The sequence below is a fragment of the Akebia trifoliata genome, chromosome 3 (genome assembly GCF_017979445.1).
Source record: "Akebia trifoliata isolate Shusen 1 chromosome 3, ASM1797944v1, whole genome shotgun sequence".
Classification (NCBI taxonomy): domain Eukaryota; kingdom Viridiplantae; phylum Streptophyta; class Magnoliopsida; order Ranunculales; family Lardizabalaceae; genus Akebia; species Akebia trifoliata.
Genome location: NC_141377.1, coordinates 38,432,086 through 38,457,691, shown reverse-complemented (window position 1 = coordinate 38,457,691; position 25,606 = coordinate 38,432,086). Strand labels below are relative to the sequence as shown.

The following is a 25,606-nucleotide window of genomic DNA, read 5'->3' as shown; positions in this document are numbered from 1 at the left end:
CTCTGATCAAATTATCAATTATCAAAGTGAAACTCTTTCCTTACTAGCATAGTAAGATTTTGTGCATTACTAAGGTCCTATTCTTTTCAGTTTCAATAACTAATTTTTTTTTGCTTTTAAGCCAAAAAAGTCATATAAAGGATGTTCGTTTGGACTTTTTTGACTCTTGTGGATTTCAATTGAAGCCCAAAAATAGCTCATAAAAGAAGTCGTCCAAGAGGAGCTTCTTCAAATGAGTTTTGTGGAAAATAAAAAATATAAAATGATTCAAGTGTAGTTACCAAAATACGCTTCATTTTTAATCAAATTTCTAACCAAACTTAACCATAAAAAAATGAAATGAGATTACTAAAATACCCTTTATCTTTACCAAAATACCATTCATTTTTATCAAAATACCTTTTATCTTTAATCAAATTTTCAATAAAACTTAACCTTAAAAAATAAAAAAATTATTAAAATACCCTTCATCTTTACTAAAATACCATTTATTTTTAATCAAAATTTAAACCAAACTTAACCTTAAAAAATAAAAGGGAGTTATCAAAATACCCTTCATCTTTAATCAAATTTTCAACTAAACTTAACCTTAAAAATAGAAGAAAATTACGAAAATACCTTTTATTTTTATCAAAATACCTTTCATCTTTAATCAAATTTTTAACTGAACTTAACCTTAAAAAATAAGAATGAATTATCAAAATACCCTTCATCTTTAATCAAAAATCCAACAAAACTAAATCTTAAAAAATAAAAAGGAATTACCAAAATACCATTCATCTTTAATCAAATTTCTAACCAAACTTAACCTTAAAAAATTAAAGGGAATTACTAAAATAGCCTTCATCTTTAATCAAATTTTCAATCAAACTTAATATTAAAAAATAAAAAAATTTATCAAAATATCCTTCATCTTTACCAAGATACCCTTCATTTTTACTATCAAAATCAAAAGCAATTCATCATCACTATTTTATTACTAAAATACCCTTCATCTTTACGTGGATGTTGAATTGTGTATTATATAAGTATTTTCTTTATATTATGTTCATTTTTAAGAGGAGATGTTGCCGAAATTTCGATAAAATTATAAAATTTATAAATTCATTCAAATTGAAAATAATAATTTTTATAATTTTTAATATAAATTTATTATATATATATAGTGTAATTATATATTTATTAAGGTATTCTGTTCATTTTTTGTACATTTTAGGTACATTATTAACATTAAGAGTATTTTGATCATTTTACCAGAGTCCAACAATAAAAAGTTGTTAAATGAACATTAATTCCTGACTTATGTACTTTTGTAACGAACAAGCTTTTACTAATGTGGCTTTTTAGGCTCTTGGATTTTGTTTCTGCTTATTCTAGAAATCAACTTTTGGAACTGGAACTGGCTTCTGTAAAGAACAGACCAAATGGATTACCGATTTAGCTCCTTGACTCTAATATTTCATTTTTCTCAATTTTCGGTCCAGATTAAGATATTTATACTTTCATCCTCAATGCACTTTTCCATTAGAGCTTGGCCCCCCTTTTTGAAAGAACTCAATTTCAATCGATTAAAGACTAAGAATGATATTTTTAATAAATTGAACGTTGATCCAATAAAGTAGTGCTCCCTCTACAATAAGGTTGAGCCATCATAAATCCAATACTACAACCCTTTAAGTTTCCTTGAAAAACTCTGATAAAACAATTATCTTTTGAATTAGATCTAAGGTTTTGAAAATAAACGACTATTGGACTTTCACATAACTCCCAACTTAAAAATGGGATTCAACAGTGAAAATTATTTTTATTTTGATCTCCCCCGTCTTAGGTTTTCGTCCTCTACGACCTAGGCTTATGGTTTTAGATGCCAAGAGCTGAGGCCAAGGACCCTTAATAAGAAGAAGAGGGCCGGGGGAGGGGGGGGGGGGACTTGTTAACGAAGTCGTTCTCAAGGCTAGGACACGTGCAAGCATTAACATTTCTGCTATTGTGGTACCTGTAGCCATGTGTTATTCATGACCGTGGTAGTTGATAAATATAGGTATATTAATTATTTATTTTTAAATTTAAGCATCGTTTTATAGAAGCAAGGCACGTGCAGTTTGTCTATAGTTGCCGGGCAAGGCCGGAAAATCGTAGAAAAGACCAGGGGTATTTAAGGAAAGATAAAATCCAAACTAAGTTCTTGCCCCCTAGCCTCAACTCCCGCTTTAAGCCCAATTTAATGTGAAAGCTAGAATCGGCAGGCGTATAAGAAGCAGGGAGCGAGGGAGGCAAGTTAAAACTACGTTCTAAGCCCATCTCCCTAGAAAACAGCTCTAATGGATTCCACAATCTCAACAACTTTCTTCGCTTTATCCAAAACCCTAAATTCCTACCAGAAACCCTTCACCCTTCAACTCCATCACCATTTCTCCAGATCTCTGAATCGAAGTCTTCAAAAGCGATTCTCTTCTGGTAGAACCAGATGCATCATCAATGAAGATTTCCATATGCGGTGTGAATCAAGTTCGGTCTCATCTTCATCAACATTGCTTCGTAGATTGTATATTGGATCTCCAATTTCGTCTCGTCTGGCTTGTGTTTCGAGTTCTGCTGTTTCATTTACTTCCAATGGAGGCGGCGATGGATTTAATGGCGGAAATGGTGGTGATGGAGGTGATGGTGCGGGTGATGGTGGATCGAATGGAGGAGAAATAAAATCAAAATCGATTGCGGGGAAGCCTGAAGAGCTTTCTGCTTTGTCTCCTGATGTGATAATTCTTGATGTTGGAGTAAGTCGTGTTCAGCTGTTTTAATTTCTAGTTATACTCTCTCTCTCTCTCTCTCTCTCCCCTCGCTCATAATTAAGTTGATAATTGCAGGGAATGACTTGTGGAGGATGTGCGGCCAGCGTGAAGAGAATACTAGAAAGTCAAGTAGGTGTCTTTTTATTACTATTGTTCCATCAAATTTAGTGTTTTATTTATATAATTTTAGTGTAAAGTCGATTGCAATGATTTGGGCATGTACAAGAAAGAAACATGATGGCACCAATGGAGATTAGTGTCTTAATGTTGGTAAAAAGACAAGAAAAAAGATTGCATACATAATTACATAAAATATGTTAGGTATAGAAGAAATAGTTCTAGAAGAGCCTAGCTTCAATCCTGATTCTTTAATAAAATGCAACATCCAATTTTCTAGGTTCTTCCATTGGCACCCTTGAATGACATCTTCAATAACTACTAGGTTCATAACTTGATATCCTGGAGTTGGGATTCAGTCTAGACCCCCTTACCTTCCTTGGCAGGAGTGAAAGAGGTGATTTTCCTCTCTGCGTAGTGCTTACCCACCTGTCTATTAGTTATGGATCATTGGGTGGTAGACCACCCCTATTCTAGTAGTTCCAAATGAAGGCAAATCACATGATTCCTATCTTTCCTGACTGTTGGCCTGTTCTTTAGAATCATCCGAATAGTTTTCACCTACAGTTGTGAAAATCTAACAATAGTTATGTGTTGAATTGGAATGAAGATCAGAGGCTAGGGAAGGGCCAATTGCCTGATTGAAAGCAAAATATTTATCTTCAATGCAAATTCTAACCTTCAGCCCCTGCATAGCAACTTCTTGAGCACGTAGTTCTTACCTTTTAGCTTTTTGCTCAAGCTATCAGTCAGATAGAGACTAGAAAGACTCGCTTCACTTTCGTTTGCATGAAGGGTGACTGCTAATTAAGCTTATTACTAATTCACTTGAGTTCCACTTGCCGAGCGTCCTTGAGTTGGGAGCTTTGATTGGAGCGTACAAATTCTTAGCCGTGTTAGAATCCTCGTCTTTGGAAAGCCCACTCCAATTGAGTCAATTAGCTTCAAGTGAGACAACAACTGCTTTCAATGACAAATACTACTTTCAGCTACTTATAGATTCAGACAAGTACTACTTTTATGTTCACTTGGCCATTTGTCCTTTTGTTTATAGACCTATGCCTACTCATAGGAGAAAGCGAACTTAGAAGCTAATGAATAAACCGTACCTTGCTTTGCAAGGGGGATGATTGTGCATTGAACTCAATGCCTCTTTGGTCTAGTACTATCACCGGGGATGCACATCAATGTTGGACCTAGCCTATTTGATAGGCTTTCGCCTTGTCCTTTTGTTTGTATTCATAATTACGTTTCTTCGGGTGTAGATCATCTTGAAGATCTTCGGGACGTCTTCATTGCCTCGATTTGGCAATCAAACTCTTGGAAATGAGACAACGTAACTGAAGGGGCATTGGCTTATTTATATATATATTAATATTTAAGCATATCCCTTATATATTTATTATTTTTGCATCAACCCAAAACCCGGAGATTCATAGTCCAATCTTATGCATACAAGGTAGGCTATTTTTTCTCCTTGAAAGGTGAAAAACAAAAGTGGGTTCAACTATTAATTTCCTTATTTTGTACGTCCACTTTTCTTAGGATCTGGTGGTCCAAACGAGTGTAGTAGCAACTATGATTTTGGTGTGACTATGAATTCAAGCCAATAAAAAATTGTAGGTAAAAGCACCGAGAGAGCACACACCGATTTAACATGGAAAACATCTTAATAAAAAGGGGGAAAAGGCCGGTAAAAACTTCCACTAATCAAGAAAAATATTACAACTTTTTCGGAATCAATCCGACCAAAAGATTAAAAAGCTTACAACTTGTTCTTGATCATGAAAAATATCGAGCTTGACGCCATCACTTCGAAATCAATTTGATGTTCTTATATGAGCTCTTCTTCAACCCGAAATGTCTTCAACGTAAAAAAAATAAATCTAAAATCACTCCAGCGATTCCTTCTTCAAAATTATTGCAATGTCTAGTAAACACAAGAAGAAGAAGAGTACAAAGGGAATAAGCAAGAGCAATAGAGTAATTTTTTGGCATACATAAACACTCATATGAGCACCTATTTATAGGAAAAAAATGAGGGGGCTTTAAAAATAGAAGAATTCTAGAAAAAGTTTGTCAAGTCTTTTAATCTGAGCTTGGCAGGAATTTATATTAACTGATAAAGTGAATGGACATAAATGCCCTTACATATAAACATAGAAAAAAGAACTTATATTACTAAACTAAATTATTTCCAATACTCTTCCTCAAGCTGTCACAAATATATCAATTAAACTCAGCTTGACAAGATGAGATTGAGCGATAGAAGGACCAGCATATTTCGTAAGCATGTTAGTAAGCTGATCTGAAGAAGGCACGAATACTATTTAAAGATCACCAAATTGAACATTCTCACTGAGAAAGTGAATATCAACCTCAATATGCTTAATTCTTTTGTGAAGAATTGAGTCAGAAGCAAGCATGATAGCAGACTTGTTGTCACAAAATAAAGTAGAAGAACCAGAAATAAGAAATCCCAAATCTGTCAACAAATATTGAATCCAAATTAGCTCACATGTGTTAAGGGCCATAACATAATACTCAGCTTCAGCAGAAGAACGAGAAACCACATTTTGTTTCTTACTTTTTTGTGAGATAAGTTTATCACCATAAAAGTACAGAAGCTAAAGGTAGATCTCTTATCTATGAGAAAATTAGCATAATCAGTATTTGTAAAATAAGACAAATGCGACTGAGCAGTGGAAGAGTAGAAAAGCCCAAGACTAGGACGCGACTTTAAGTAGCGAAGAATACGATAAATGACATAAAGATGAGAAGTACACAAAGTATGCATGAACGGACTGACCACACTAATCGCAAAGGATAAGTCCGGTCTAATGTTAGTCAGATAAATCAGACGACCTACAAGTCTCCAATAAGAAGAAAGATCATATAAGAGATCACTAAAGTCAGTATGAAGACGATAATTTTGATCCATAGGAGAGGAAGCAAGACGAAAACCAAGCATCCCAGTGTCTTGAAGAAGATCCAATGTGTATTTATGCCAAGATATAGAAATACCACAGCGGGAGCGGGCCTATTCTATCCCCAAGAAGTACTTGAGTGGACCTAAGTGCTTAACTTCAAAAACATGATCCAATAACATCTTAACTCTGTCAATCCATTATTCATCATCATCAATAATAATAATATCTACATAAATCAAGACAATGGTGCAATGACTATTCACTCGACGAATAAAACAGGTATTATCTGAGTGGCATTTAGAAAATTCTATAGATAAAATAACCTTAGAAAAACCTGAATTGGCTGTTAGAGCCATCTGATCTGTCGCTGCAGCAGAAAGAATACTAGGTGCTTGAGTTTAGGAAGGAACTATACGACGACGTTCATCACCATCAATAGTCGCAAATGTCTCAAATACGGACGGTAAATGAGAGGTGTTAAGAATCTAGGCCTGTAGTGCTTCAAACTCAGGACGTAACCCCATAAGGAACTGGTAAGTCTGATGGCGAGCAATCCTCTTAACTACATACCCAGCCACCTCCACTGATAACTCGGCCATAGGCTCATAATGAGAGAACTCTGCCCATCGAAATTGAAGAAACCCAAAATAATCAGCCACACTCTGTGTCCCCTGAGTAACCTGGGTAATATCTCGATAGAGTTCATATATCCTCGAATCATTCCTAGCATGAGCGTGGTCTAAGTGAGAACGGACCACAAAGATGAAACGGTCTCATGGTACATAAATATAGTATATATGTATTGCTTTATGGAATTAAACAACCATCCAAGAATAGTGCAATTGTCAATCTCCCATTGTTCAAATTTGGGATCAGTCGTGGGAGGTTTATTAATAGTGCCCATAAGCCATGTAAATTTTCCGTGACTGCCCAAGTAGAGTCTCACAGATCGAGACTGGAATTTGCGACTGTCCAAGAGAGTAGTCTTAATATGTTAGGCCGAAGAATTGTGCCCAAAAGGAGTATGAGATTCCTTGTTCTCTTGATTCGATGCCATAACTCTCAAGGCAAAACTATAAAAGAAAAGTAGAACAAGAATAAAAAAGACACTTACAATAGCCTCACAATGAGAGGTTCTTTGTAAACTTGAAGGCTAAATATTTGGTTTGAAGGGAGGTCTTGCACAAACCTAAATCCACTATGCAATCATCAAGAGGGGGGGGGGGGGGGGCGGGCAGACAACACTATTCCAATCACAAAAAAAGAAAAATACCCCAACATTCCACTATAACTAGTAGCCAAATGGTAATAGCAACCAGTGCGAAGCCCTACACAGCAGCAACAAGGTCGCAAATGCTTAATGGTAGTAGCAATGAAACAACTCTACACAACAACCTAGGTTTAGCCCAAAACAATCCACTGGAACCCTACACAACAACAATTAATGTGCAACCCTACACAGCTGCAGCGAAGGTGTAGATATCTAATGGCAGCAACAGCCAAGTCGTAGCAGCCTCATAACAGATTTATTGCAACATGCAATTACGAATCTAGGGACAAAAAACAAAAAATCGAAAAAGACCCCCCCCAAGGGGAAACTGTCACATGTAAACCTGCTGCTAGGTTTGGTAGTAAGATCGAAAGGATGAGAGGGAGAAGGGAGATGAGAAAGGGTTACGAGGGAAGTAGAGATTCAAGAAGAAATCCAAGAAAAAAATCGATGGGTTTTTTCTTTCCTTCTCTGATACCAAGAAAAATTCAAAAAAAAGTTTGTCAAGTCTCTTAATGAGAGCTTGGCAATAATTTATATTAACTAATAAAGTGAATGGGCATAAATGCCCTTACATATAAACATAGAAAAAAGAAAAAAGAAAAACTAATATTACTAAACTAAATTATTTCCAATAAAAATTAATAAAGAGCAAGTGGTTACAATAACCAATGGTCAAGAGATCTAATGGTTCAATGCCTTTATTGCATTGAGCTGTTGAGTTAAAAAACTCCAATGGTGCAAGGCTTTGAAAATGACAGTTTTTTAAAAACATTAAAAATATTTAAAGAGGGTTTGACTCAACATTGTGGGCAGCAATAAGGAAGCAATATATTTCACCTTTCCGAAAAATATGAAGACACATTATCATTTATGAAAGCGCCCTCGATCCGCGGGGTGCGCGGATCCGCTTTTGACCCTTGAGGTTTGGGAGTCGCCACCTAGTTGTTGTGGTCTAGGAACCAAACTGACTCTAACATAGATAAAAGGAACTAATCTACCATAAAAAAATCTGAATTCGGGGATCAAGTTACGGGGTTGGAAGGTGTTAGGCACCAACCCCGCCCGGCCAAAGCCGGTCTCTACTAAATTCCCAAGTAAATTACATTGCTAAAACCTAGATAAGAAAATAAATAAAAATAAAAGGTTTACCTTTCCGATGGCAAGGACTTGGTTCCCTCAGATCTGACAAAAAGAACTCCTTGTACCGTGCTCCCTTACTTCGTTCTGCTTCCGGATTTGACTTCGGATCTCCGAGGCAAGGTATCTCCTTGTTTTTGAATCTGAACTCTTCAATTTCGTTGCGGATTTGGGGGTGTTTTTAGAAGGCTTTTGGGTGTTTTCTAGACTAAAATTGAAGGAGGGATGTTAACTAAGGAGTTGGGGCTCCAAAACTAGGGTTTATGGGGGGCTAGGGGAGCTTCTAGACCTACTTCTCTTAGGGTTTATCATTTGATACGAAAATAGGGTGTGAGCACCTCTATTTATAGATGTTTTTAGGGGTTGATTTGGATAGAGTTAGTGTTTAATTAGAGATCTTTTAATTAGAGTTGTGTTTTAGTTAAAATTGTTTTAGGTAGAATTGTGTTTTAATTAGAATTGTTTTAGGTAGAATTGTGTTTTAATTCAAATTGTTTTAGGTAGAATTGTTTTTTAGTTAGAACTCTATTAGATAGAGTTATTATTTAATTAGATCTCTATTATGACTTTTGGTCTTATTTGATTGACTTTTAATGTTTTGACTTTAGTCTTAATTGATTGACTTTTAATATCTTGACTTCAGTCTTGCTTAATTGACTTTAATTTTGACTTCAGTCTTACTTGATTGACTTTAATACCTTGACCTTAGTCTTGCTTGATTTACTTTGATTTTTGGAGAACCCTCTTCCATTATTTCTTTAATTCTTTGGACCCCCAAATGGAGGGGTCCTTAAAGAAATATCCCACGAACCCTCAACAATTTTGCCTGAGAGCCCGATTGATCGATTTTTTAGGTTCAAAATTTTAAATTAATTTCATTAATGTTTAAATTTAATTATTTAATGTTTTATTTATTAATTTCGAATTTTTTAATTATGAAAATTATGAAATTACCGTTTTGCCCCCGGAGAGGACTTTTCACGTTTTAAGTTGGTTTTTAATGTTCTAGGATGTTTTAGAATCGATTTTTCGTAAGGAATTCAATGAAAATATTGGTTTGTGTCATTTATGAAAATTTTTATGTGAAATGATTGTGAACTTTATGAGGGGCATTTTCGTAATTTTGTCAAATTCTGTTAAAATTGGTGAAATGATCTATTTGGTTTTAATTTGTTATTTTATGTGTTCGAGAGAGTTTTCCTAAGCGTAACGTAGGCTCTAGGGTTGTTTTGATGTCAGGGGTATTTTGGTAATTTGATCAATTTTTAGTGATTTTTATCGTAAAGCTTCTTTTTGGTCTGCAAGATGATGATTTCTATGTTTCTGGGGTTGTGCTTTCCTAGCGTAGCGTGGTTTCTAAGGTTTTGTCAGTTCGAGATACCTCATCCGGATTTCTGAAACACATCTGGTAACAAAATAAAGCAACGGAATACACATCCATCATTGGGAATCCTTGCGATCGGGTTGACAAGTTGATTAATCAGGCGGATGCAAAAATGGGGTGTCTACAATTTAATAAAAGACATTTAATGTTAAATTGTTTTTGACCCTAGATGATTAGGATAAGTCATTGGAAATGAAGATGCCAATGATGACGATGACCGATAGTCTTGTTTAACAGTTTGTCAGTTATCTCAGTGAAAATTATGGAAACTTTTTACCGAGTCACTTGCTATGTTAGTACTAGTGATAGACATTAAAGAAAATGGATTGAAAAATTGAAAAAAGAGGACGTACACAAAAGAAAAAGATGAGTCTTTTTTTATGGGTAAGTTGGACTTGAACCCATGACCTCTAAGTTGAGTTGCAATATGTCAAACCAACTGAGCTATGGGTTTAAAGCCTTGCACCATTGAGAGAAAAAAAACTCCATAAGTTACAAAGACCAATACTCAAGTTCTAGCATACTTGGTGAAATAATGCCTATACTATAGTTTTTATTCATTATTTTTCTATTGAAGTATTGGTTCATAATGGCAATGAAACTTATCTCTCTTTTGCTGCTTGAAGTTTACTATAGAACATTCAGTGATGCTTTATATATATGGACAGCCTCAGGTATCTTCTGCTAGTGTCAATCTTGCAACAGAGACAGCACTTGTATGGCCTATATCTGAAGCCAAGGCTATACAGAACTGGCAACAACAATTAGGAGAGACACTTGCGAGGCACTTGACGAATTGTGGATTTAAGTCCAACCTTCGAGGTCAGACTTTTGTACGATATTAACATTTTTATGACCATCTATCCTTAATCCATGAATGTGTGCTTTAGTTGGCTACACTTCTTTATTTTTGTGGTTGTGATTTATGTTCTTCATAGCCTCTAATTATAGTATGAATAGGACTCAAACAACTACCCAACTGCTGGTTGTCCGAGTTGAAACAATTCTTTTGGAAGACTTATTTGTGTGCATCATAAAGAAATTTAGTTGAAAGAGAAGTTTTGGTGGGATGTATTGTACTTTGCAATCTCTCTGCAAAATGACGCTTCTCAGAAAAATTCAATGGAAAGAGAAGTTTGATGGTAACACTTCTTCGCAACCTAACAATGACATGAAATTTTTTTTTTTTTTTTTTTCATGTCAATTGTTGACATACTGACCATATGTTGGTACACCCCAAAATACACCCCTCTCCCCATGTAAAAAATACCACTCTTTATTTTCTTTTCACAAAAAAAAAAATGATTCTTACAAGAAGGTTGGCATGTTCCGTCTCCTCTACGCTACTTTAATAAGCTGTTAAACATAGTTACAGTTAGCCCTGATAACTTGCCTTTTTATTAGTCTACTTTTTTTTATTGAGTTACTGGATATCTCTATGGTGCATGGAAATGGTTTCTTTGGTGATGTAGTAGGACTGAAAACTATCCTGAGATCAAGAACATATTAATACGGACAACTCAAAATATGAAATAAAGCTCAATCAACCACAAATTAATAAGAAACGTCAATAGGCAATTATTAATTCAAGGCCTAATCACAATCATATAGTAACAAACTTTTAAGTAGTGAACAAAGGTCCTATGAAAGTTAGGGCTTCCACTAGTGTAGGGTTCCCAGCCAATGGCAATCAGATTTCTTGATTCTCTCAAGGATTTCAAGAAAGGTTAGACTCAAAGGTTGTGTATAAAAGTTGTAAATGCAATAATAAAATTGAACGTGCCTAAAAAGTACATACAATTTTCAGCAGTTATTATTTTCTATTAGGTAGGGAAAAGAAAAATAGGGCCTGAACAAATGTTGGCTAGGTGTATGGATTGGAGATTAGGTTTAGTTTAAAGATTTGGGGAAATATTGAGGGTTGCGGTTTGGAGATTTGGGTTTAGGATAGATTTAGATCAATGATTAGGGATGGGGAGATGTAGTGTGAGGGTTTATTGGGTATAATAGTTGGAGGTCTTGGGCTGAATGGGGTTCACATGGAGTGACTGGGGATGAATATGGGTACAACAGGGTTTGCACTAGGCTGAAATATGTTAGGCTGGATGGAAAGAAGGTTGGGGCAGATACAATTGATGTTTAGATGGTTGGGCAGTGTTTGACTGCTGTAAAAAATGGTTTAGGATTGATCTCATAGTGTTATAAGGGCTGCAAGTGAGGTTCGGCTGGATATTAGAGGTGTTGTCCGGGTTCAGCTGGAATGGTAAGGGTTATCGATGAGTTGACAGCAGGGTATTAAGGTTTAAAGGAAGTTTGGCTAGACCTAGGGTTGACGATTACAGAAAGCAGGTCTAGAAGGAGAGATGAAAGGATAGTACTTGCATATCATTAGCTTTTTCACTGTGCCTTCTCTCGGCAAGTTTGGGGCTATTTTCCAGGTCTCTTTGAGGTGGCAAGTTGCTTCCCTCGGTTGACTCAGTCGTTGTTCGAGTGCTGGGATGAGTGGGGCTGCCATTTTTCGGAGTCTAAGAGGGTGCTTTGGCTTTGGACTCCGTTTACGATTTGTTGGGTGATCTGGAAGGAGCAGAATGGGTGGTGCTTTGAAGGGAGGGAGTTGTCAGAAAGCGATGTGTCCTTGTGTTCTCTTGCTTGTTTATTTATTTTTTATTTTTTGGTGTAAGGTGATCATTGAGTTTAGGGGAGTCTTCTTTTATGATTTTGTTGTCAGATGGGAGTGGGGGAGTAGAATTGCTGTTTCGTAGCTTTCTTTTGTTTGTATCTTTTCTCTGATGGTCCTCGCGACAACTTTTCTAATAATATTTCTTTACTTATAAAAAAAAAAAAAATCTGTAAATTATGTTCATTAATTGGCAATAGAATTTCTACAATATTTATGGTCAAGATTTCAAACATAACTTGATCAACAAGCAACGTATTTAATTAAAACTCCCTACAACTACTAGAAATTAGTTGTAGACCCTTAAAACTATTAGAATAGCAAATAAACCATGACTGAATAATAAATAACAAAAATGTCCATAGCTGGAAAATGATAAAATAAACAAAATTAATTGTAAAACTACAGTCCAACAAGTCCTCCATGCTGTTTAAAAATAGTCCATTGCATCTTCCCAATGTGGGGTTTTCTAAGGGCTATGCAAATTCTTATACTTCTAATGTTTTGGAGTCTCTTGAACTACGCCTATTTATAGATCATCCATCCATAATGATCGTAAAGGGTCTCTCCTCCACTGATATACCCTATATGGTGGCGTATTGATGTCCTTATCATTGGTTTTTAAGGTGTTTATTTTCTTATTTTTATTTTAAAGAAGAATTGATTTGTATTGATTCTCTTGGATTTTCAAGTAATTACAATCAACCCTAATAGGGTTTATATAGAGAAACAAATCTAATCCTAATCTAATAAAATCCCTTATTAGAAGGATCCTAATTTAATATGAGATTTATCCTGATCTCTAAAGAAATGATTTGGTGTATCACATTAGTGCATCAAGATTAATACTCTAACACCCTCCCTCAAACTCATGGCGATTGAAGATCGATGTGAGTTTGACAAAATTTGATCCCTTAACTTTCTTCATCTGGTAAGATAAGAACTCCCTTTGCCGAATCCATGGCACCTTCCCAAATGCATGATGTAGAAGAAATTCCGCCATTGAAATCCATTTTGCTAACCGTAAAGCAAATGTCTGCCCAAGAAAAGTGATGCATCAAAATTTGTAGAAAATTAGGAGCAAATAGCTATACTCAAATGGGTTTTGAATGGATCATAACCAGTTTAGGCTAGACTGAAACCCGACGGATTTTAATTTGAAAATAAGATTGGGCCTTTATGGGCCAAGATGAATTTGATCATTTAGAATTTAGAGGTTCAAACAAGGTAGGGAGCTTGATCACATAAATTCAAAGGCTCTTTGGGCCCACAAAAGCTTGATCACAAGAATTTAGAGCCTCTTTGGGCTAATGATATAAATAGGTTTAGCCAATTAGGCTTGAAGCAATGATATTTTTTTTCAAGGGTAAGAATGAAGTAGGCTTTTGGACTGAATGGATTGGTGTCATGGATAGGGGCTGGTTTTGGTTGAAGTTGGGCTTTTGGTGTATGTGTGATGGACTTTGGGATAATATGGGATACACCAAATCGGGTGTATGTGAGGTACATAAAAAAAAAATCCCCAACAAAAGGATGTCGTTAACACTTAAACCAAAGGGTCTGGCATGGGTGGGATTTCCCAAAGGTAACTTTCCTTCCCCAACAAGAAGGCACAAGGAAGAAAATGTTTAGAAAAACCTTTCTTGTAAACGGTGTGACGAGCACAATAGTGAAGTTGAAAATCTTGATGATAAATCGAATAACCGATTCTTATTTTTCTCAATCTTTAAACAAATTTGGAAATATTTCCACAATGAGCATCTTGAATACAGTTCAAGATCCCATGATGGTCTTTCGATTTTTCTATTCAAAGATTGAACAAATGGGGGGTTTCCTCTTTCAACTTCTGCATCTCTTATTCATCTTTCTTTTTCTACTTCAAATTCATACTTCTTCTTTTGGAAGAAAGAGAAGGATTTGGTGGGTTAATGAAGATGATACATGTATGATGTTCAATGAAACACAAAACACCTCTTAGGCAAGGTAGAATAATAGGTTCTTCATGATAGAAAAGGATGGGCAAGAGATGCTACGATGAGAAGATCCTTTGTTCGATGAAATGCCTACAAGAACTTGGATGTTTAACTAATCAGAAGATCAATGGCTCTAATAACATAAAAAAGAACTAATTTATTGATGAATTCTTGGATGAGTATTACATAAACCCCAATGGGGTATTTATAAACATTACATCAACCAAGATATATGGAAACTAGCCTAATATAAATATTCTAGAATATCATAATTGATATATTCTAAATATAAATAAATATTCTAGAATATCCTAATTGATGTATTTTAAATATATCATCCTCCATCACAACTTTCCATTTGTGATACTATGTATCTCATGCACCTTACTACAATGCATCTTATTATCTAACACCCTCCCTCAATTGCATGGTCCTTTGAAGAAGGAATATGCAATTGGTTGCATTCAATAGTTGTTCTTGATCTCAAATAGTAACATGTTCATTGATGGTCAAAAATCTAATTGTGCTTGTTGGTTATCACAGTTTATTTGTGAAGTACATCACTGTCGCATTCCGCTCATTTTTGAGTCTGTTGGAGTTGGTGGTTTACTAGATCAAATCTGTCATGACTCTTCCAAGAAGCATATAAAGTAGGATCATGTGGCTTATAAAAGAACTCTTGTTGGAGAGGGTTAAGATAAAAAGAAAATAGAGATCATGAGACATAAGTGAGTGCAGTAGCTAGAGAGGTTATAAAGAAAAAGAGGAAGGTGTGATGTTTATTGGAAAAAAAATACTATATTGTACTAGAAAAGAAAAGAAAAGAAGAGAAAAGAAAAGAAAAAAAGATTTAGATTTAGCGATGGCCGTGGTGCCATCGCCGAAGAACTGCACACCAAGATCAAACTCTTAGTAGGGAGGTTATAAAGATGAAGAGGAAGGTGCGATGTTTATTGGAAAAAAAATACTATATTGTACTAGAAAAGAAAAGAAAAGAAAAGAAAAGAAAAAAGATTTAGATCTGGCGATGACAGTGGTGCCATCGCTGAAAAACTGCGCACCAAAATCAAACTCTCAGTAGAGCTTAGGCTCTGATACCTTAAAGAAGAATTGATTTGGATTGATTCTCTTGGGTTTTCAATTAATTACAATCAACCCTAATAGGGTTTAAATAGAGAAACAAATCTAATCTTAATCTAATCAGATCCCTTATTATAAGCATCCTCATTTAATATGAGATTTATCCTAATCTCTATAGAAATGATTTGGTGTATCACATTACACCTTATTACAGTGCATCATGATTAATACTCTAACATATTTAAAATCATTATGATTTAAATATAACTAAAATATTATATTACAGTACATTACGGATTTGCATATTATCCTTTTTGAAGGCTTCATATCAAACACCTGATATTTGTGTTGGACTTCAATACTTCTCCACACTAGAGGTTGGAAAGATGTTTAGGATGACCATCCATTGATATGATCGATAATGTTGCATGGTTTTGACATGCTGGCAATGACATGGTTGGAGTCCAAGAATATGGTTAAGCAGGTTCCTTTAGAATGAATTTGTTGCAGAGGTACTCTTACCCTCATATGAGAACTAAGTAGTGCCAGCAATTGGATACGAATAGGGTTAGATTTGGATCTATGTTCACAATAATTGGAAGGTATTGAGGAGCATATCACCTTCTCTCTTTGCTGGCAGGAGCAGTGCCTCTATTTTGTAGAATTTGCAGTTGCTGGCAAGGTTGGGTCGGCTACTCACCTAACGGTCTCTAGACAGATCCTTTGGATCAAAGCCCAGATTGGAGCTAAAGGTCCGCAGGAGAAAGAGGTTCCGTTAAGACGCAAGGTGTTCTACTGATAGAGAGTTCTGTACTGTCAGGTGGAGTGTAGTTAGGCTCGTCACGACATTTTGTTGTTATTGATTGAGTAAAAAATCATTGGCTTATCAAATTATCTATCGAGCCCTGAAAAAGATTCAACAAAAGACAGAAACAAATCCACTATCTGTTTTACGTCAAGCAATACGTGGAGTAACTCCCGATATAGCAGTAAAAGCTTATCACTGGATATTGGAGGAGAAATCTTCAGTAGAAATGTGTACTTTTCTCATTCTTCGTAGTATGTTCGTGCTAGTCTGACATCCAATGTTACTATAGTTATTATTATTATTTTTGGGAATGGCTACCAGGCAATATATCGTCTCATTATACTGAGTTTGTGAATGTCAATGTCAATGTCTTGTTTATTGTAGACTTCATTGTTCCCCGTCGCCTAATAAAGCCCTTTTTTGATGAGGTGTGGAGTCCAATAATTTCATTCTTGAAACCCGCAACTCTGGTTTCTTATTGAAGAAGTGGAAAACTTAGTTGATTGGAGCAAATCCAGCTGGATCATTAAGATTTGATGATTTATGTATTTTGATCTAGTGGTCATTTAACCACCTTAAAAATTCTAGTGGGAGTATAGAATTACCATGCTTCAGGCATTGAATATGATTTATGTGAAGATTGGTGGGTAATTGGCAGGTGAAGGAGCTATCGATGGATACATTCCGTAATAAGGATACAAAGGATTCGCTGTTAGGAGCATCTTGTGGTATGCCAACATGTAATTGGATTTTCCATTTTATGATACTCATTTATATGAGCAACATATTATTTATCTCTTTTCCATTTAGCTATGGAAGCTATGATTCAAAAGTCTAATAAAATGATTTCTCTATCATAGGTGAGTCTCAGCAGCTGCGTTAGTGGGATTTGGTTGGGGAGAGGCAGTTCTTTACTTGGTGTTCATTTCTTTTTGGGTGCAGTGCTAATATATGATCTCAAGTGATTACCGTTTGACGTCATTTGGTTTCCTTGGACATCCATTATTTGAAGAGGGCGGATTTGATATGTAGTGTCAGTCAATGTTGATTGCCTATAGTTTGGCCTTAATAAATTATGCTACTGATTTTCCTCTTTTGCCCCCCCTAGTTTATGGAGGGTCAGTTCCTAGGTTACATTTCTTTTGTTATTTTATATTTCACAGTCTATCGAAGGTCTTATTGTATTTTTACTAGAATTGACTTTATGCTATGCGACTCTGCGGGATGATTGAACTGTGTTACCCAGAGTATCAGTGATTTCTATCAGAAAGAACTTATATCTGTGGGCTTATTTGTACAAGAAGATTCTCCATATGCACCCCATTCTTTTTTAAGGGATCTGTATTCTAATTTACAAAATGGATTGTAAATCAACTTATTATTCACAGTTTATCAAAGTCGGCAGCTGTTAGAATAGGTTAAACTAATGAAAGTCTTGTGCTGTCATGAAGTTCTTGCATACAGGATTGAAAGGACAAGTTTACAGCTTTGTGGAGGCATACTGTGAGCTGTCTTTGAGAATACATGGTTTTAGACAGAATTTATTCATTCAGTCGACCTAAATATTTGGGATAAGGCTTTATTGTTGCTGATGACGATGATGATGACTATATGTTGGCATCAAGAAGGATCCTTCATAACGACCCCACTATATATGCATATACCAACCTCTAGTCAGCCAGAGCGAATATTTATTAGTAACTTGAAAAAAACAATTCATCCCAGGTTTCCCTATCACGGTATTGGTGCACTTCGAGCAATGTTTGGTGATCCATAAGTGACAGTTTTGCAGAACTTTGTTTGGTTATTCTGGTGTCCTTCGATTTCCCCAGAAACTCTTTAAGTGGAAAGTTTTTTTTGTTCTCACAGAAGAACACTTTGTTTGGTTATTCTGGTGTCCTTCGATTTCCCCAGAAACTCTTTAAGTGGAAAGTTTTTTTTGTTCTCACAGAAGAACACATTCTATTTTGGATGTTCATTGAAAATGTATCTCTTGTTGGCTGAGACATGGGAGATTCTTTTCTCAACCAAATTTGAGTAGGTATGCCCGCTGTTTGATATATGATGATACAGAAGCATGATAGAAGGAACAATCTCCACAACCTTTTTGATCACATGATACACAATATACCTCCCCTTTTTGTTTGATTTCCTTCCCTTTTCATCTATGAAGTTGATGCACTACCTTGCTCCAGCATCAGAACTATACTTTTGATGGCATGAGGGGACCAATTTAGGTCAGGATTGAAGTTCTGGTACACAGATAAGTCTGTGACAAGGTGTGATTGTTTTCAGTTTGTTCCCTACTTTCCTTTCGATACCCAATGAAGCAAAAATTTGAAGGCAATTCGTGTCTTAAATATATCTTTTCATTTGATGTTGAGGTTGCTTTCAGTTATTTTGAAGGTGTTTAAGTTCTTTTTTTTTTTTTTGATAGGTAAGGATGTGTAAGTTCTTTTGTTCTCCCTTTCTTTCTTTATTCTTGTTTTTGGATTTGAAGAACGGCTTAGGTGATTGTTTATGTGCAGATGCTTCAAGAGATGATTTCTTCAAAGTCTTTGAAAGAAAGATGGATGAAAGGCATAATCGCTTAAAAGAAAGTGGTACTGTCTTGTTATTTCTTGTTTGGTTAATTGGATATGCTTAAATGCTTTGTTTAATTTAGTGGACTTTCCATATTTTTCAACTAGTGTAAATCTTCAACTGCTTGTGTCATATTTGGCATGTATTGTTAGACTAATTACCTTTCATTAATTTTGACAGGTCGGGATCTTGCTGTCTCCTGGGCACTATGTGCAGTATGCCTCATTGGTCATCTCTCTCATTTCTTTGGAGCTAATGTTCCATGGATCCATGCATTTCATTCAACGGGATTTCATCTATCTTTGTCTTTATTTACATTGCTTGGTCCTGGCCGCCAACTTATCTTTGATGGTTTAAAAAGCCTGTTGAGGGGTGTGCCGAACATGAACACTTTAGTTGGTCTTGGTGCTTTATCATCATTTTCTGTCAGTTCCATAGCTGCTTTGATACCGAAGCTGGTATTTAATGATCCCTTTCTTTGATATGTTCTAGTTCATTTATTTAGTATTCAACAATTTGGATTAAAATATAGTTATGCAGAAACAGATGGTTATACCTCTGCAAAGACTACAGAAAGGCTGATAATCTCCCTTGAGCTGATGAACATCACTTTCATGTTTGGGATTCAAGTGTCAAACTGGATAAGTAGTTAGGCGTGGACCTATTTTGTAGAGCATTTTGGTATTTATGAGTCGGTTACGAAGTTGTATTAATCATATTCCTCCTCTCTTTGATACACACATGGTGCTACATCATGTATGCCTCATTCGTTGATCTAGAGTGGTTTGCTAGATTGACCTATGAAAAAACCTAGTCATGTCAATTGGAAACTCTTGGAGTACATGCTTGGTCAGTCGAGTTTCGGCTCTTTGTGAATCAAATGGATTATGAAGTGCGTTTCCACCTCACCTTTTTCTCTAAATTGTGGTGAATGACAATCCAAGTAGTTCTCTGAGAGTTGAGGATAAGGGTAGAGTGAAACCCTATCCTCGTTCGTCTTTGATATTGTGGTTGAACCGTTGGGTGGGTTAGTCAATAGGAAGTGGAAAGAGGGGATTTTACTAGTTTTATGGGTAACAATGGGAACTCGATGATTTCTCATCTCCAATTTGTCGATGACATGTTGATTCTTTTAGATGTATGTCCCACCCAACTTTGTGGGATGGGTGTGGGGGGGGGGGTGGGCGGGGGAATTTGTAGTGTTTTGCCAGAATTCAGAGTAAAAAACCAAAACCTAGAGCAAGTAAAAGAGGAGAAGGAGAGGAGAAGAAGAAGATAAGAGAGCCGATCATAACATGAGCTATATGGTTCGGTCTCTCCTCTTTATTTATTAAAAACCAACTAATAAAAAGTATGTGGGGCCCACATAAATTACATAAGGTGGCCCACATTACATAAATAGTCCACCGCGATTTAATTACAGCTCCTAGGGTTGTCGCACAAACATAATTTTGTATAGCAGAATTCTAACAATCCCCTGCAAGTTGGAGCATATATATCAAAGATGCCGAGATTGGTACATAAAGAAGAAAAATGTAGATGAGATAAGGGCTCAGTGAGAAAATCAACCAACTGATCACTCGATTTCACATAAAGTGTGACAATCTGTTTACACATGAGTAAATCCTGAACAAAGTGACAGTCGACTTCAATATGCTTGGTACGCTCACAAAAGACAGGATTGCTGGCAATAAAAATGGCAGCTTGGTTGTCACAATATATCTGTATAGGTATGGAGCATCAACACCCATGTTGTGAAGAAGAGAATGAACCCATAACATCTCAGAAGCAGTGTGAGCCATTGCACGATATTCAGCTTCAATACTATAGCAAGCCACAACGTTTTGCTTCTTATTACACCAAGTAACAAGATTTTCACCAACACATATGCAATAACCATAGTTAGAACAACGATTAGAACGACTCCTGACCTAGTCAACATCAGAGTATCCAGAAATAGTCCAGGAAAATGAAGGATGGTTGGTACAAGAGACCTTTTCTAGGAACACCCTTTAGATAGCATAGAATACGACATATAGCGTCCCAATGAGACAGTCGGGGGGCATGCATAAATTGATTGTCCACTCCCACAACATAAGCAATGTCAGGACGAGTAATTGTGAGATATATGAGCTTGCCAACCAACCACTTGTACCTCCCAATGTCTTAAAAAACTTCCCCCTATGTAGCATTAAGCTTGATAGAAGAATCCATAGGAGTATCAATTGGCCGAGATCCCAAAGTGCCCGTCTCAGATAATAAGTCCAACACATACTTGCGTTGGCATAGAACGAGTCTATCCTTGAAATGTGCAATCTCAATCCCAAGGAAATAACGAAGGAGACCCAAGTCTTTTGTATGGAACTGAGTACCCAAATGAGCTTTCAACTGGAAAATACCAATAGATTCACTTCCAGTAACAATAATGCATACACAATGAGAACGATAATACTTGAGGTGGAATGCCGAGTAAATACAGAATGATCAGAGGTGAAACGCTGAAACCCATATTGAAGCACCATAGAGCTAAATTTGTCAAACCAAGGATGTGGAGATTGTTTCAGTCCATACAACGCCCTTAGCAGCCTACACACAAGATCTTTCCCTGCAACTACATAACCTAGGAGTTGATCCATGTACATTTTCTCCTGTAAATCTCCATGAAGAAATGCATTTTTAATGTCTAGTTGGTAAAGTGGTCAGTTAGATCTTCCTGCGATAGATGGAAGAATTCTAATAGAGTTGAGGCGAGCACCAGGTGAAAATGTTTCACAATAATCCAGACCATAAGTCTGTATATACCTTTTAGCCACCAATTAAGCCTTAAGACAATCAACCGAGCCATCAGGTTGATACTTTATCATGTACACCCAATGACAACCAGCAGTGGTCTTCTTAGAAGGAAGAGTGGTGAGGTCCCATGTCTGATTTTGATAAAGGGCATGCATCTTGTCATCCATAACAAGTTTCCATACAGAAGAAGACAAAACCTGGCAATAAGTACTAGGAACATAAACAATGGACAATGAAAATGCAAAAGAACGAAAAGTAGATGAAAGACGATGAAAATATACAAAATTAAGCATAGGATGGTTAGAGCTGGAATGAATACCTTTCCGCAATGCAATAAATAACGTGGAAGATGAGGGTGCTATAAAAGGAGGTGGAAGGTCCTTAGAAGAAGCAGGAAATGGAATGTCCTCAGGAGAGTTAGGTGATGATTCGTCTGCGGTTAAATTGTAAGATACAACTGGGCGATGTTGAGAGCGCCGATAAACCTGCAAACGAGGAGGAGAAGACACGGGAAGAGGAACGATAAGCAAAACTAACTCATCTTGACGAGAAGGAATCGAATCAGAATCAAATTGACGACCTAAAGTAGAGAAAAAAGATGTCAGACTCAAAAAAGGTGACAACAACACTAGTATAATACCGTTGCCCTACAGGATCATAACAATGATAGCCCTTTTGAGTCCTAGAATAACTCAAGAAGACCCACTTAATAGCACGAAGAGACAACTTATCATGACTAGTCCCAAGATTGTAGACGAATGACACACATCTAAAAACATTCGGAATAAGAGAAAGGAGCGTGGCCTTAAGATATAACAAAGAGAAGGGTGTCTGGCTACCCAGAACAAGTGTATGAACTCGATTAATGAGGTAACAAGCAGTAAGAACACCATCGGCCCAATAAGATTTAGGAATAGACATGTTAAATAATAGGGTGCGAGTCACATCCAAAAGATGACGAAGTTTACATTCAACAATGCCATTCTGTTGAGAGGTATGTGGACATGTAGTCTGATGGATAATATCATGATTTCTGCAAAAATCAGACATACAATTTTGGGTGTATTCAAGGGCATTGTCAGAATGAATTTTTTAACATGGCGTTCAAATTGAACAAATATCTCATTATAAAATGCTAAGAAAATTTTGGGTAGTTCAGAATTATCTTTCATTAAAAAAGTCAAGTCATTCTAGTGTAATCATCCACAAAAACGACAAAATAAGAAAAATCAATAGTACTTTTTATTCTGCTAAGATCTCAAATTTTCGAATGGACTACATCAAAATGATTCAACTGACGGCTCTCTATACTATAAGGAAAATTACTATGGTGATGTTTGCCTAACTGACAAGTCTCACATTCTAATACTGAAATAGGACTTAATATGGGAATAACTTGACACAACTTCTGCAATGACGGGTGACCCAAACGATAATGCTACTGTAGAGGAGAGACGACAACACTCAAAGCAAGAATTGGCTTATCACAGTCCAGAAAATACAGTCCATTCCGTTCATGCCCCGAACCAATCACCTTCTTTGTCTTGAGGTCTTGAAAAATACAAGAGGTAGGAGAAAATGTTATAGAACATGTTAATAATTTTGTTAGCTAACTTACAAATAGAAGATTAAAAGGAAATTGAGGAACAAATAAGCCAGAAGTGTGCCATAGAATTGGTAGGGTGAAGATCACCAGAGCCAAAGACAAGACGAGAAGAACCATAAGCTAAAACAATATGAGATGTATGAGTGAAAATTAGAAAATAGGGAGGAGATCCTAGACATGTGAAAACTAACACTTAACCCAGGAAGATGAATGGGATTGAGCAACTACACAAGCAAGATTACCTGTATTAACCATAATTGCTGTGGGAGCAGATGAAGGAGAAGGTAGAGCTGACAACTTCTAAAGGATCTGACTAAGTTGAATAGTAAGATTGTCCCGAGACTCAGAATTAGTAATCGAGGGTCTAGAAGCAGATGGTTGAGTGACAAATGTGGAGGATGTATCAATGGATGCATTGTGGGCATAGTCAGGACGTCCCCATTTGTCCCAACAATAATCATCGGTTTGCTCTATCTTACCACAATGGTTGCATTTCCAATTTGACCTGTTAGTATTATGACCATAAATAATACCACCAGCACGATCCCCACGGGTTCCACCACGATTACTACTACGACCACCATTGCGAGTACCACCGCATCTACTACGAGGAGTCCCACAAGTACCGTCATTAGTGATTAAGGCAGATAACTCCTTAAGAGAAGAAGGAGCTGATTGCGTAAGAGAGGCGTTCTGAAGATGAGAATAGGCATTCGTTGCAGTAGGAAGCTGTTCACCATTCAACATTTGATCCTTGAAGGCATTGTATTCTGAGTTAAGATTGGACAACAACAATGCAACTTAGAACTCTTCCCGTTGGTAACGTCGAACTTCCTAATCAGTGCTCAGAGGTTGATAAAGTAGTAGTTCTTCCCACATACCTTTTTGATTGTTGTAATATTCATTTAGGGGTTTATTACCTTGTTTGGTAGTAAATATGCGCTCAAACACCCTAGTCACATTACTTTCTTGAGAGTACATCTCTGCAAGAGAGCTCTAGATCTTCTTTGCAGTATCAAGGAGTTGGGCATTGGAAGCCATAGATGGTTCCATGCTTAACCAAAGCTAGGTCTTAACCAAGGAATTTTCACTTCACCAATCTTCATAGTTCTTTGAATCCTCAGGAGGAGGATCTTCAATAAGGTACTTCATTTTTTTCTTAGCTTGTAGGAACACCTTTATAGCATGGGACCAAGAATGATGCTTATTTCCATTCAACATTATCGAAGTAATTTGTATGGGAAAATCATCACTTGAAGAGATACGTTCATCTGTTAGAACAATCACGAAGATGAGCAAAACACACAACGAGGCTGACAACAACCAGTGTAAAAGACACCTAAGAGAGGTGTGGCAAAGGTAAGAGGTGCAAAAACTCCACCAATTTTGGGTAAATCAAAAATCCAATTTCGACCAAAAAAATTAACCTAGATACCACCAATCGCAATTATACCTTCTAAAACGTCTGAAAAACAGCATCACGCAGCCCCAAAACTCAGTCACAACCAACCACAAGCACAGAAGCACACCATTAATACACATCTAAGGTTTATCTTGAAACACCACAACAAACCGAAGTTCTTTTCACCACAAAACTGCAGAAATAAAAGTTCAACTGCAGAATTTTTTTTTTTTTTTTTAAACCTAAAAAAAAGGAGTGAAGGAAAAAAAGGCTTTGCTCTAATACCAAGTAAAAAACCAAAACCTAGAATAAGTAGAAGAGGAGAAGTAGAGGAGAAGAAGATTAGAGAGAGAGAGAGCCGAACACAACATGAGCTATATGGTTCGGCCTCTTCTCTTTATTTATTAAAAACCAATTAATAAAAAGTATGTGGGGCCCACATAAATAACATAAGGTGCCCCATTAAATAAATAGCCCACCACGATTTAATTAAATCCCCTATGGCTGTCGCACAAACACACACGAACAGCTTGGCTGTTCATGTATATAACAGAAACAGAATTCTGTCATACAAAATTCTAACATTCAGAAAGAGGATTGCTTTTATAGTTGGAGAAGGTGACAAAGTCCAATTTCGGGAGGATGTCTGGTACAATGTGTTCCCTCATAAAACCCAATTTGGTGAGTTGTTTGCTATTTCAAGAAAGAAAAGCTTCCTGATTCAGAATTTCATGGTGCATAATGGGGTTGGAAGTTCTTGGGATTTTGGTTCTAGAAGGAATTTTAATAAATGGGATGTTAATTCCCTTGGTCATCTCATTAGTCGCATCTTTGATACTCAAATGTATCTTTCAAATGAGAATATTAGGATGTCAACAAAGAGCCGTAATGGAATTTCCTCTGTGAAATCGTTCAATCAATCGTTGTCATTTCGTGTAGATCTCCTTTTCGTTGCTTCTATATGAGGATTGCGAGTTCCATCAAAAGTGACTTCTTTATTTAGATCACTGCTATGGACAACTTCTTGATCATCGATCACCACATCTCTTAGGGG

General features: G+C 36.4%; 1 protein-coding gene across 1 annotated transcript in view; it reads left to right on the top strand.

Annotated features, from left to right (window-relative positions):
• The first annotated feature begins 2,109 nt into the window (after positions 1-2,109).
• PAA1 (P-type ATP-ase 1) overlaps positions 2,110-25,606 on the top strand; it is a 47,030-nt gene continuing 23,533 nt past the window's right edge. Inside the window, exons 1-5 of the mRNA XM_086435014.1 lie at positions 2,110-2,774; positions 2,865-2,918; positions 10,299-10,452; positions 18,697-18,771; positions 18,932-19,209. Of these exons, the coding sequence (XP_086291140.1) occupies positions 2,322-2,774; positions 2,865-2,918; positions 10,299-10,452; positions 18,697-18,771; positions 18,932-19,209 (1,014 nt within the window). The 5' untranslated portion in view covers positions 2,110-2,321. The remainder of the gene's footprint in view (positions 2,775-2,864; positions 2,919-10,298; positions 10,453-18,696; positions 18,772-18,931; positions 19,210-25,606) is intronic.